Source organism: Microtus pennsylvanicus, chromosome 1 (assembly GCF_037038515.1).
Source record: "Microtus pennsylvanicus isolate mMicPen1 chromosome 1, mMicPen1.hap1, whole genome shotgun sequence".
NCBI lineage: Eukaryota > Metazoa > Chordata > Mammalia > Rodentia > Cricetidae > Microtus > Microtus pennsylvanicus.
In genome coordinates, this window is record NC_134579.1 from 107,050,823 (window position 1) to 107,063,457 (window position 12,635).

At 46.8% G+C, this 12,635-nt stretch overlaps 1 protein-coding gene across 2 annotated transcripts in view; it reads right to left on the bottom strand.

The window, feature by feature from the left end:
- Window positions 1–12,635, bottom strand: part of LOC142852678 (S-adenosyl-L-methionine-dependent tRNA 4-demethylwyosine synthase TYW1) — a 78,603-nt gene that overhangs the window by 36,686 nt on the left and 29,282 nt on the right. For both annotated transcript variants that reach the window (XM_075977752.1, XM_075977753.1), the window contains exons 12-13: window positions 8,614–8,791; window positions 7,855–7,990 (exon numbers count right to left, since the gene is read on the bottom strand). In XM_075977752.1, coding sequence (XP_075833867.1) covers window positions 7,855–7,990; window positions 8,614–8,791 — 314 coding nt within the window. The remainder of the gene's footprint in view (window positions 1–7,854; window positions 7,991–8,613; window positions 8,792–12,635) is intronic.

The window sequence follows — 12,635 nt, forward strand, 5'->3', positions numbered from 1 at the left end:
AGGAAAGTCAGAAATTCAAGGTCATTCATGGTTACAGAGCAAGTTTGAGGCCAGACTGGGTTACATGAGTACCTGCCTTAAAAGAAAAAACAAACAAGCAAACAAACAAATTTTTAAAAACCCAAAAAATGTTAGGTAGCACATATCTTTTAATTCCAGGACTTGGGAGGCAGAGGCAGGGGATCTCCATAGAGTTTGAGATCAGCCTATTCTATAAGCCAATTTCAAGCCAACCAGGGTTGCATGGTGAAACTATGTCTCGATAGACGGACGGACAGACGGACGGATGGATGGATGAATGGACAGATGGACAAATGGATGAACAGATAAATAAGAACACACATTAAAAAGTACTCCATCCTGGAAGCAGAAAGTGACAGACCTCTACAGAGAACCACCCATCCATCAACCATCATACAAAAGCACATGTCTGTCTTAGTTACTTTCTCACTGCCGACAGCTACAGGAAAATAACTTAAAGGGCTGGGGCTGGAGAGATGGCTCAGCAGTTTGCTGCTCTTGCAGAAGACTCAGGTTCAATTCCCAGCAGCCACCGGGAGGGTCACAACAGTCTGTAACTTTTGTTAAAAACGATTTGGTGCCCTCTCTTTGGGCACTGTATGCACGTGGTACACAGACATACAAAAAAAAAATACTCATGCATATAAAATAAATAAAAATAAGTCATTTTTTAAATTTTATGACTACACTCTGTCTACCATCTCCAACACACCACTGAGATGGTTTCAGTAAAAACCTTATGTATTTCCAATGCTTAAGTATCTACTTTTCCCCCTTAAATGAGTTGATTCCCTCTTTCCTTTTGATTACTTCTTTTGTGGGTACACATATTTATACATATACACATATGTACACTCATCTGCGTGGTGTGTACACTCATCTGCGTGGCGCCTGGGGTAGCCTTGGGTGTTGTTTCTCAGGTGCTATCTACCTTTGGTAGGGAGAGTAGACTTGTTCAGATGAGGGCAGTGCCCACGAAGGCACTGCCAGAAGAGAGCGCAGAATTGCTTGGAGCTATGAGCCACCTGATGTAGGTACTGAGCTGGGACCTACTGGGGTCCTCTGGAAGAGCAGCAAGTGATCAAGTAGGTGTTCAACCATCTCTCCAACTTACATTGCATTTATATTTTTGGTGTTTGTTTGTTTTGAGACAGTTCTCTCAGTGGCCTGGAGTTCTCCAAGTAAGCGAGGCTGGCTAGCCACTGAGCCCAGGGATCCACCGATATTTGTTGCCCCAGTGCTGGGATCCCAAGAACATGCCACTATGCCTAGCTTTTTATATGGTGCTGGGATGTGAACTCAGGCCCTCACCCTTGCTCTAAAGGCACTTTACCGATGCCACTGGCCACCCTTCTCTATTATCTCTCCTTCTTCCTGACCTCCCTGGGCTCTTTGCCCCTTGCTCTTAGGGCTGTTTGTGCACTGATTCCCTGGTGGTAGATGGCAAACCACCTTCAATCCCAAGCATGCTTCCTCCTCCTAAGCAGTCTGCTTGAGATACTCGGTTTTATGTAACAAGCCATCCAGAAAAAAGAACACATTTTCCATGCTTCCTTGAGCAGAGTGTGGCTAAGGAACTGAGCTTGGCAAACAAGATACCAATGAAACAGTTATATAAATCACCCAAAGAGATGGAAAGATGGCTCAGCAGTTAAAAGTGTACACTGCTTTTGCAGAAGACGCAAGTTTAGTTCCCAGCATCCATGTCAGGTAGCTCACAACCTTTCTGGTCTGTACAGACTCACATGCACATACCAGTATATATAGACAGACAGACAGACACACACACACACACAAACACATACATACATACATATACATACACACACACACACACACACACACACACACACACATAATTAAAAAAATAAAAATCAATCTTTAAAATTTGTTGAATGTTGCATGCCAAGGGAGAAAAGAAGGAACTGGAGGCTGCATTCGAAGCCCTTGCTCACCTACCCCAGGTATCGATCTCACACATCTCAGTCTCTGTGGAATCTGCACTGTGCAGCTGATCTGGATCCACGCCACCCTCCCCTTAGGCTTGAACCTGGCTCTCCATGCAGCATGCTTACTTTCACTATTTCACAAGTATCTTTGCATGGTGCGTGTGCGTGTGTGTGTGTGTGTGTGTGTGTGTGTGTACGCGCGCGCGCGCGTGTGCGCATGGGGGGGTGTGCGTGCGTGTGTGGGGTGTGTTGTGTGTGTGTGCTTGATTTTTTGTTTGTTTTTGTTTTTCGAGACAGGATTTCTCTGTGTAGCCCTGACTGTCCTGGAACTCACTTTGTAGACCAGGCTGGTCTCAAACTTAGAGATCCACCTGCTTCTGCCTCCCGAGTGCTGGGATTAAAGGCATGTGCACTACAAATATCTGTAATGGTAGCTTCGGAACCTTTAGCATTATCCATGGTTAAGAATACTTGATGTTAATCCCAGCACTCGAGAGGCAGAGGCAGGCAGATCTCTGTGAGTTCGAGGCCAGCCTAATCTACAAGAGCTAGTGCCAGGACAGGCTCCAAAGCTACAGAGAAACCCTGTCTCGAAAAACAAAAACAAACAAACAAAAAAAAGAGTACTACGGGCGGTGGTGGCGCACGCCTTTAATCCCAGCACTCGGGAGGCAGAGGCAGGCGGATCTCTGTGAGTTCGAGACCAGCCTGGTCTACAAGAGCTAGTTCCAGGACAGGCTCCAAAACCACAGAGAAACCCTGTCTCAAAAAAAAAAAAAAAAAAGAGTACTTGATGTTTTTCCAGAGAACCAGAGTTTGGTTCCCAGCACATACATAGGGCAGCTCTCAACTGCCTGCAACTCCAGCTCCAGGGAACCCAAGCCCTCTTCTGGCCTCCTCAGACCCCTGCACTCATAATGGCATACACACACACACACACACACACACAAATAATAAGAAAAAAATTAAGCTGAATGTCTGAAATCCCAGGCCTGAGCTTTCTTTGCTGGTACTCATCTTGGTCTTGCCAGTAAGAAGCCATGCTGGGCAATAAACTCCATACAAACGCCTCTCTCCTTCTATCCTGAAGAGAGCAGGGGCCTCCACTGCCTTGTGTATCACTGCCCTGTGGCTAGGATTAACCTTACCAGATATTAAGCAATTAATAATTAGTTGTTGGACAAAGTGACAGTTGAAGTGTTGTGTAATTGGGACATTTGCATTTGTTTATGGACAGGTGTGCAGAGCTGAGTAGCCCAGTGGCAGAGTGTATGCTTAGCAGGTGTGAAGCCCTGAGCTCAACCTCCGTCATCAAGAAAAACAAAAACAAAAACCACAAACACATAGAGAACCCGTCTCGGAAAACTGAAAAAACAAACAAAAAATACAAGGGAAAGGAAGATCTATAAGTGTGAGAAGAAGGCAATCCATTTTTACCAAAAACTACTATGGCATGATTCTAGCATAAGAAAAACACACATACATACATACATACACATACATATAGTATGATTACAACAACATATGCACCCAAAACCCAAGCTTAAGTGAGGGTCAGTATGTGGCAAGTTCAAAGCCAGCCTTAACTACGAGACCCTGAGAATCAACTGGAAAAATTAAAATGGGTTATATATCAATTAAAATACTCTGAAGAATTTCTTAAAACTAAGAGATAAGATTACTACACGTGAAATAACAATTGCATAGATCTATACAACAACATGCAAACAACACTTCCAGGCCTAACATCAAAAATAAAGGTCAGCCGGGTGGTAGTGGTGCACAGCTTTAATCCCAGCACTCGGGAGGCAGAGGCAGGTGGATCTTTGTGAGTTCGAGGCCAGCCTGGTCTACAATAGCTAGTTCTGGGACAGGCTCTAAAGCTATAGAGGAACCCTGTCTCGAAAAGACAAATAAAAGTGTGGAGAGATGGTGCAGCAGCTAAGAGCACTGGCTGCTCTTCCAGAGGACCCAGGTTCAATTCCCAGCACCCACATGGCAGCTCACAACTGTCTGTAAATCCAGTTCCAGGGAAACCTGACACCTTCACACCAATGCACATAAAGTTTAATAAATTTTTAAAAACAAATAAAATAAAATAAAGATCAGTAGCAGCTGCTGGGCATAGGGTCGCTGTGCCAGCACCAACCAGGAAGTCCTTGTCTTGGTGACATCTAGTAATCTGGCCACTCCAGATTCAACTGACTCCAGCGGTCCATCAGCTGTATCTACAATGCACACAGTTCGCAGAAAAGAAACATAAATTTTACCCCTGCAAACATCCATTTAAAACACTGTGTTGAAAGATCTGTATGCAAAGTCAAATTTGGATATTAAATTTCTGTTCTGCTGGAAAACCAGCAACCTCCAGGCAGAAGATCTGCAGGGAGCTGCCTGGATTTGGGAGGCATTTGGAAGATATATGGATGCTAATATTCTTTATACGGTATGTGAGCCAAAAGTCAAAGAAAGTACATATAAAACTCTATTACCTTGTGGACAGACAGAGCTTGAAGACTATTTGTCATTTTTAGACAGTAGCCACTGCTGCTCAAGCCCCAATCTTCTCGAAGCTGACCTCAATATACAACTAGCTGGGAGAAAAAGACAGTTTACTGAAACAAAAAAATAAGTATTGTTTCCTGAAAGTCACCCTCTGTTCTGTGTATTTATAGTCAGCTAGCTCATCAAGATGTTCTGGAATCAATTTTCTAGTGCTACAAAACAACCATCATCATTTCAGCAAACTTCCAAAGATAAGTAACAATTACAAAATATGGTTATTTTATGTTGGGGACTTCGATAGGGAGGTGGCTTTGTTTTGAGATACAGTCTCCAGAAATAGCTGGGGGGGAGGGGGTTGGTTACAGAAGTGTGAATGGGGAAGGTGACCTCAAAACTGACGGGGGGGGGAGAGACAGAGAGAGAGAGAGAGAGAGAGAGAGAGAGAGAGAGAGAGAGAGAGAGAGAGAGAGAGAGAGACCACACACAGAAAAGGTTAGGAAAGACCCAGTCCCTAGAACGCATGCCCTGTGACCTAGTGCCTCCAAACAGGCTCCGCCTCCTACTTGCTGCTGCAGCCACCACCACCAATGTCATCACCACAGGAAGTGTCTTCCCATTAGGTCAGAGCCCTCGGGACCCAGCTGTCCCTGGATCTGTCCTCACTGACCCAGTCAGAGGTTATATTTTATTCTCTACCATTTTCTCCTGGCAGTCTCTCAATCCAACCAAACTGCCAATCAGGACTAAGCATCAGCGGGCTGAAGAGATGGGCTCAGTAGTTAAGAGCACTTGCAGAGGACCTGAGCTCAGGTCTCAGCACCATGTCAAGCAGCTGACAACCAACCGCCTGCAATTCCAGTTCCAGAAGGTCTAATATTCTCTTCTGGTCTCTGCAGTCAACCCTACATGTGTGGCATCAGACACACACACACACACACAATAAAACTAAAAATAGCTTTAAAATGAAAGTTAATTAAAGTTACAGCCGGGCAATGGTGGCCCGGGCCTTTAATCCCAGTACTCAGGAGGCAGACGCAGGTGGATCTCTGAGTAGGAGACCAGCCTGGTCTATAAAGCAAGTTCCTGGATAATCAGGGCTACACAGAGAAACTTTGTCTCAAAAAAGAAAAAAATAAAGATCACATCTCATTTCTTTACTCGCTTCTTTGTAGCTCTCTTTATTAGCCCTCAGCTTCAACATTCAGCCCGTAACATTTTCACGGTCAGAGATGAGCAGGGCAGCTATTAAATGTTCATCTGCGTGAATTGTGGGCCACTTCAAAGACTGGTTAGTTTAAACAGTAGGCACAGGTTGGAAAGATGCCTAAAGTCTGTAAAATGCTTGCTGTACAAGCAGGAACACCTGAGTTTGACCCCCAGAACACACAAAAGAACTAGATGTGGTGATGTGTGCCTGGAACCCTAATGCTTTAGAAACTCTCTGACCACTGTAGGGTCTCAGGTCAATGAAAGACTGCCTCAAAATAACCTGGGGAGCAGCCTCTGAGGTTGACTTCTGGCCTGCATACAGACACATGCAAACACAAATAGTAACTCGTATAGAACACTCCCTTAACGAGTATGTGATTTAACTCCCTCAAGCCATCCCAGCACCTGGAGTTTGCCAAGCTAATGTTTGCTTTTGGGTTTGGGGGTTTTATTTTTTTGTTTTGTTTTGAGGGGAACAGGGTCTCACTATGTGTCCCTGGCTGGCCTTGAATTCACAGAGAGCTAAATACCTGGGGCATAAAATTCAGTGACAAAGAACTTGACAAACATATATGTGATCTCGGCTTCAATTCACAGCACAATGAGAGAGAAAAAGAAGATACACACAAGGGACAACTGTTTCCAGGAAGACATTAAAACTTTTTTAAAGATTTGTCCTATTATTTATTTACATGTATGTTTGTGTGACTCTGTGTGTGTGTGTGTGTGTGTGTGTGTGTGTGTGTGTGTGTGTGCACATGCACGCATGTGCACAAGTGCATAAGACTGCAAGCGCCCACAGGAACCAGAAGAGACATCAGATCTCCTGGAACTAGAGGTGCAGGTAACTGGGAACTGCTGGGAACTGACCTCCCTTCCTCCGCAAGAGCAGTGCAGGCTTCTAACCACTCAGACATCTCCCCAGCCCCAAGACATTAAATTCAGATGCTCTGACTTCAAATTACTCAGGAGCTCACACTGACACTCGGTTACTCAGGAGCTCACACTGACACTCAGGAGCTCACACCAACACTCGGTTACTCAGGAGCTCACACCGACACTCGGTTACTCAGGAGCTCACACTGACACTCGGTTACTCAGGAGCTCACACTGACACTCGGTTACTCAGGAGCTCACACTGACACTCGGTTACTCAGGAGCTCACACTGACACTCGGTTACTCAGGAGCTCACACTGACACTCGGTTACTCAGGAGCTCACACTGACACTCGGTTACTCAGCTCACACCGACACTCGGTTACTCAGGAGCTCACACTGACACTCGGTTACTCAGCTCACACCGACACTCGGTTACTCAGGAGCTCACATACTCAATTCCAAAAATGTTTGGAAATCAGCTTTATACTTAAACGAAGGTTGTCTGTTGACATCCCAAGTAGGCATGCTGAATGCTGCTACCCAGCACACTGCACTATGGACCTTGTGGAGATGTTATTCTTTTTAAATGCATGACAGGAAGAAGACATCAAATGGACATAAAGTCAACACACTAAAGAGAAACCTGGTAAGAGTCATCACATGGGAAATACCCTTTACACCTCAAAAAAATCTGAAGATTTTCTGAGCCAGAAAGTAAGTAAGCCAGAAAGCCAGTAAGGCTCAATGGGTAAAACTGAGAAATCCTTCCTCAATGAAGTAGAAGGAGAGAACCAACCCCAAATACTGTCTTCATGACTTGATATGCGCCCATACACGCATATCACCCAATAATAATAAATACTTAAAAACTGAAGGTGTGGGACTGGAGAGGGTTCAGCAGTCAGCAGTACTTGCTGCTCCTGCACAAGTTTGCCGTCCAGTATCCACATGGGGGGCTCACAACCGCCTGCTACCCTCCTCTGGCTCTGAAAAGACGGCTCTGTGCCTTGGAGCACTAGTTGCTCTAGCAGAGGCCCAGATTCAGTCCCTGTCACCCACACGGCCGGGGTCTCACACCCTCTTCTCAGCTCGATGTACAAGGCATGCACACAGTATACATGCAGGCAAAACACTCACACACATAAATTTTCAAAAAATAATATAAAGAAAAATCCAAAAGAAAAGCAAGTATTTTAATCTTTCCGTATTTTAAAGAAAGACGAAGTAAACACAACTCCATTCATTTCCCTTCCTTATTTACTCCTTTTTAGGATGACGACAGAACTCTTACCTTTGCAGCTAAAGCTTTCAAACTGTCTAGGAACCGTTGCCAGAAATCTTTGAAGAGCGGGCGGTCGATCTTCTTCAGGCTGTCTTTGGTGCTGGCATCCACGCTCACGTACAACTGAGTAACTGGTGTGAGGTTCCTTGGTAATGAAAAAGGAAACAAAAGAGAAAATACTGCCTCCATCAGATCCCATGACATAAAATCTATCGTCTGGAAGAGACAACTCAGCACTGCTCTGGTCTAGAAGGGTCCATCTGGCCCACTTGTCCAAAGCACCTATTTTGTTTTCTTTCTGGCAGAGCTAGGAATGGAAGCTAAGGCCATGTGCAGCTAGGGAAGACTCCGCCCCTGAGCTACAGCCCAGCCACAGTGACTTCAGAATGCGACACAACGGGAAGTGTAATAAGCTGAAACATCACACTAATTATTTGAATCTGGTCCATCTTTGAACACTAGGTTTCAATGGGAAGATGAAATGAAGCCTAGTCCGAGACTTGCAGCCGCGGTGTAGCAGTTGGACAGTTAGACAGGGTCTCCTCATGAGTTCTGCCACGCGCTCATGCAGGTGGAAACTCCTAACTGTGTCCTGTCTGGATCAACGGGCCACCTGCATCCCCAGGTCACTGGAAGAATCTCCAAAGGACAGGAAATGCACCCAGCCCACACACCTTATGTGAAGAGCACTGAGCCACCACATCCACGCTTCAGAAGAAGGAATGGGTGCCTCTAGCCTCACCTAGGCTCAGACGCCAGGCAGCTCACCTGATTTCCTCGGGGAACTGTGCGTTGGTGACGAGGAAGCTGGAGATCCCTTGCTGGTGGAGCAGCTTCAAAAGTCGGTTGATCTCTGGGTACATTATGGGCTCCCCCACAAGTGACAACGCACAGTGCTTGACCTCCATCCCCTCTTCAAAACGCTCTGCCTTGAGCCCTGGCACACCTGAGAACCCCGGGAAGAGCCAAGTCAGAGCAAGGCATAGACACAGCGTGACACTTCCGCCACCAATAGCGCTGTGACTTTAGCGGAAACTCCTTCCCTATTTTTTGAAATGGGAGCTCACTTTGTGGCCCAGGCTGGACCAGAATGCTCCTGCCTCAGCCCCAGAGCCGTGGTCACAGAAGCAAGCCACCACACCCACCTTAACACTCAATTCTCACCAGGCGGTAGTGAGAACAGGCCTTTAATCCCGGCACTCAGGAGGCAGAGGCAGGTGGATCTCAGCTGAGTTTGAAGACAGCCTGGTCTACCAAGCACATTCTTGGATAGCCAGGACTACATAGTGAGACTCGGTCTCAAGAAAACAAAACGCTGGGGATGCAGAGACAGGAGAGTGCCTGGCTCAATGTCAGCCAGCCTCACCTACTTGATAAGTTTCAGGTCCCTATCTCAAAACAAACAAACCAAAAAAATAAAATAAAATAAAAATAACAGGATGAGCAGAGCCTGCGGAAGGACAACTGCTTGTGAGCTCGAGCACGCACAGGTGTACACACACACATACACAATCAGTGAGTATTGCCACTACCACCCCAACAATAACCAAGAACAGAAAATGGACTTGGAAATAAAAACATGAAGGTCCGCGCCCCGCCCCCACCTGGGATCTAATCACCGCAACGCAGGTCAAAAAGCTAAAAGTGACAGATGGCATCTGTGTGCCCGACACTCTGCATGTGCATTTCCTGTCAGGATTTCTGAGTGAGAGTTTTTCTTGCGTTATCAAAATCTAAGATTTAACTCAAATAAATCCAAGTTTTAAATAAAACTTGATCCTTAAACTCAGTCTGTGTTGCCAAGACAACCTAGCGCTGAGCCTAACGAGCCTGGTTAACTTTAAACTCCCCGTGAGCAGCAGAAGAGAAGGTGGATCAGCCTCCGACTCTGCCTGGGGAACAAGGAAGTGCTGGCTAGGCCTTTCGGGGCAGCACACACACACACACACACACACACACACACACACACACAAACAAAACAAAAATAAATAAGCAAAAATGAAGGCTTGCTGGTGACACGGAGCAAGACGGTGAGAGTTGAGGGACCAGGAATGTGGCTAGTGTGGTGTGAGCTGAGTCTATGTGGAAGGTACAACCAGCACGGGTTCTGCTGACCGGACATGTGCAGGAGAGAATAAGGAGGCCCACAGTGCGGTGTAGAGTGTGTGGGCAGAGCAACCGAACCCTGACCAAGAGACAAAAGCAGCAACCAAACCAACAAGGTAACCAGAAACCTAACTGACAGAGAGAGGGGAAGTACGCAGAGTGTTAAAAGTCAGACATGAAGCTGAACTGTCTGTCAGACAGCTGAGTGTATACGAAGTGTACAAACGTGGGCTCTAAACGACTCTAAAAGAGAGGATGGTTTCCAGAAACAGCATGCACACACACACACACACACTCCAATTTACAAAATCTTAACCCTTCCGAGTTTTCCCAGTTTGTGTTGCTAAGCAACTTCTGCACCGCTCCCTCATCCCCGCCAGCTTCCTCATCCTGAATCGTCACCAGAAAGTTCATCAGATGAACTAGGGAGCGAACTGAAGCAGGACTTCAGGATTCACCTGATGTTAGAACGGGCCACACGAACACAGCATGGCACAATGACACACTGCTCCCAACACAATATTCTTATTTCTTCTTGGTTACTTCGGACAGGGTCTTACTGTGAAATCCAAGCTGGCTTCAAACTGTGAAGCCCAAGGTGTTCTAGAACCTGCTATCCTCCTGCCTCAGCCTCCTGAGTACCAGGTGAGTACATCACCATGCTTGGCTCAAGTATCTCCATATCTGAAGTCAGGGCTAATAGGAAATGAAACATTCTCTTCTTTGTTCTCACAATGATAGAGGTCCTGGCTAAACATCTTGCTGGGAGCGACAGCCAAGACAAACATTTGATGGAGACTTCTCAATGTCACAATGTCAGGTGTGTGCACGTGTTTGCATTGGTTGCACATGTAAGATCAGAGGGCAACATCCTCATTCCTCAGGCATCGGCCCTTGTATAGAAATGGGGTCTCTCACAGCCTGTAGATGCCGAGGAAGCAAAGCCCCAGAGATCCATCTGCCTCTGTCTCCCCAGCACTGGGATGACATGCACATGCCACTGTGCCCAGATTTCTTTTGTCGTTTGTGGGGATTGAACTCGGGGTGTCAGCTTGTACAACAAGCATTGAACTATCTCCTCGGCTCCTACAACGTCAGACTTCTGTGTTCTGCCACTCTCCAGCCCTTTCGTAAATCACTTTCAGAAGACAGGGACTGGAGAGATGGCTCAGAGGTTCAGAGTACTTGCTGCTCCTGCCACGGACCTGGGTTTGGTCTGAGCACCCACATGGCAGCTCAAAACCCTCGGCAACTCCAGTTCTGGGCAGTCAGGATTTTCTATCATAAAGGACAGACCAAGGAAGCAAGCTGCACATGCTCTCTGCACCTCCGTGCCGCTGTCCAGTGTGGCCTTCAGCAGCCTTTTGTGTGTCTGTTCTAAGTACAAACAGGAACTCTAGCAACAAGTGTCTATTTCATCTGCACCTTAACCAGGACCCAGGACGTGCTCAACAGTGCAGTTGCCCACTTGGTGGCCCAGGGCTCACTTCCCAAGACTGTACCCGCCCATCAGGGTGGTGTTCAGCAGGGACAGGGTATAATAATGCGAGCACAGGCTGAGCTGCATTGAAGTCCTGACCCACTTTTGATCAATGTGCGATTAATTGTGCTTGTGTATAAAGATGCCAACAAGGGATGTGAGAAGAAAGCCAGCTTAATGCCTGGGTGGAGGAAGCTGAAGAGACAATGATTGCCCACCCAACCCAGAGCACAGAAGGGAAGCATCTGAAGAAGAAGGAAAAAAAAAACACAAAACAGCTCTAGGCTGGTCAGTGTGCTAATGTTAGAAAACCAGAGACAATGGGCAACAAGACCCATGACCTCAAAAGCAAAATCAAGAGCTGAGAGGCCAGGCCTACTGGAAGGAGTGGGTGCCTCCCCAGCAGGGTGGGGAGCTGCTCTAGAAAACAAAGAATCTCAAGTCAGGATAAAAGACATTCCTTCTGTTGTTGTTGGGGTATGTTTCTTTGTTTTTGAGACATGGCCACATCTAGCCCAGACAGGTCTTGGATTTAATACACAGCCAAGGATGGCTTTGAACTCCTGACCCTACTGCCTCCACTTCCCCAGTGCTGGGACTACAAGTGTGCACCACCACACCCAGTCTAGGGCTGGAGCCCAGGGCTTCATACGCGTGCCAGGAAAGCCCTCTCCTAGCTGAGCCACAGCTCCAGGCTGACGTGCTATCTAAGAGTGTAGCTGTAGAGATAGGCTGGGGTGGAGGAGCCCCGATAGCTGCTAAGAGGAGAAAGGAGGACCTCAAGAATGGATATGCATGGCGGGTGATAAAGAGGAGGAGGAGAATGAAGCAGAAGAAGAAAAACTGTTTCTGAGAATTTCTGGTTACAGCATACAAATGCCATATTAATCTGCAGAGCCTAAATGACACTAATATGCTCCCTCTCTTCCCTTCTCTGTCTCTGTCCCCTCCACCCAGCTCTTTTTTTCAGTTTTATGAGGCAAGTCTCAGACTCACGATCCTGCCTCTATCTCCTGCAGGGAGACGGCGGGGCAGACACACATGCAGGCAACGATTCTACTCTGATGTCTCCCAATCAGCTTCTCCTATTGTTGACTTAGGAAAGGGCGTAGTTCTAACAAGGAGGTGAGCACACATCTCCTTTCGGTGCGGTGTCTGGAGCCGTGGGTGCGGTGGGGCAGGGAGAGGAGCAGCGATCCCTGAG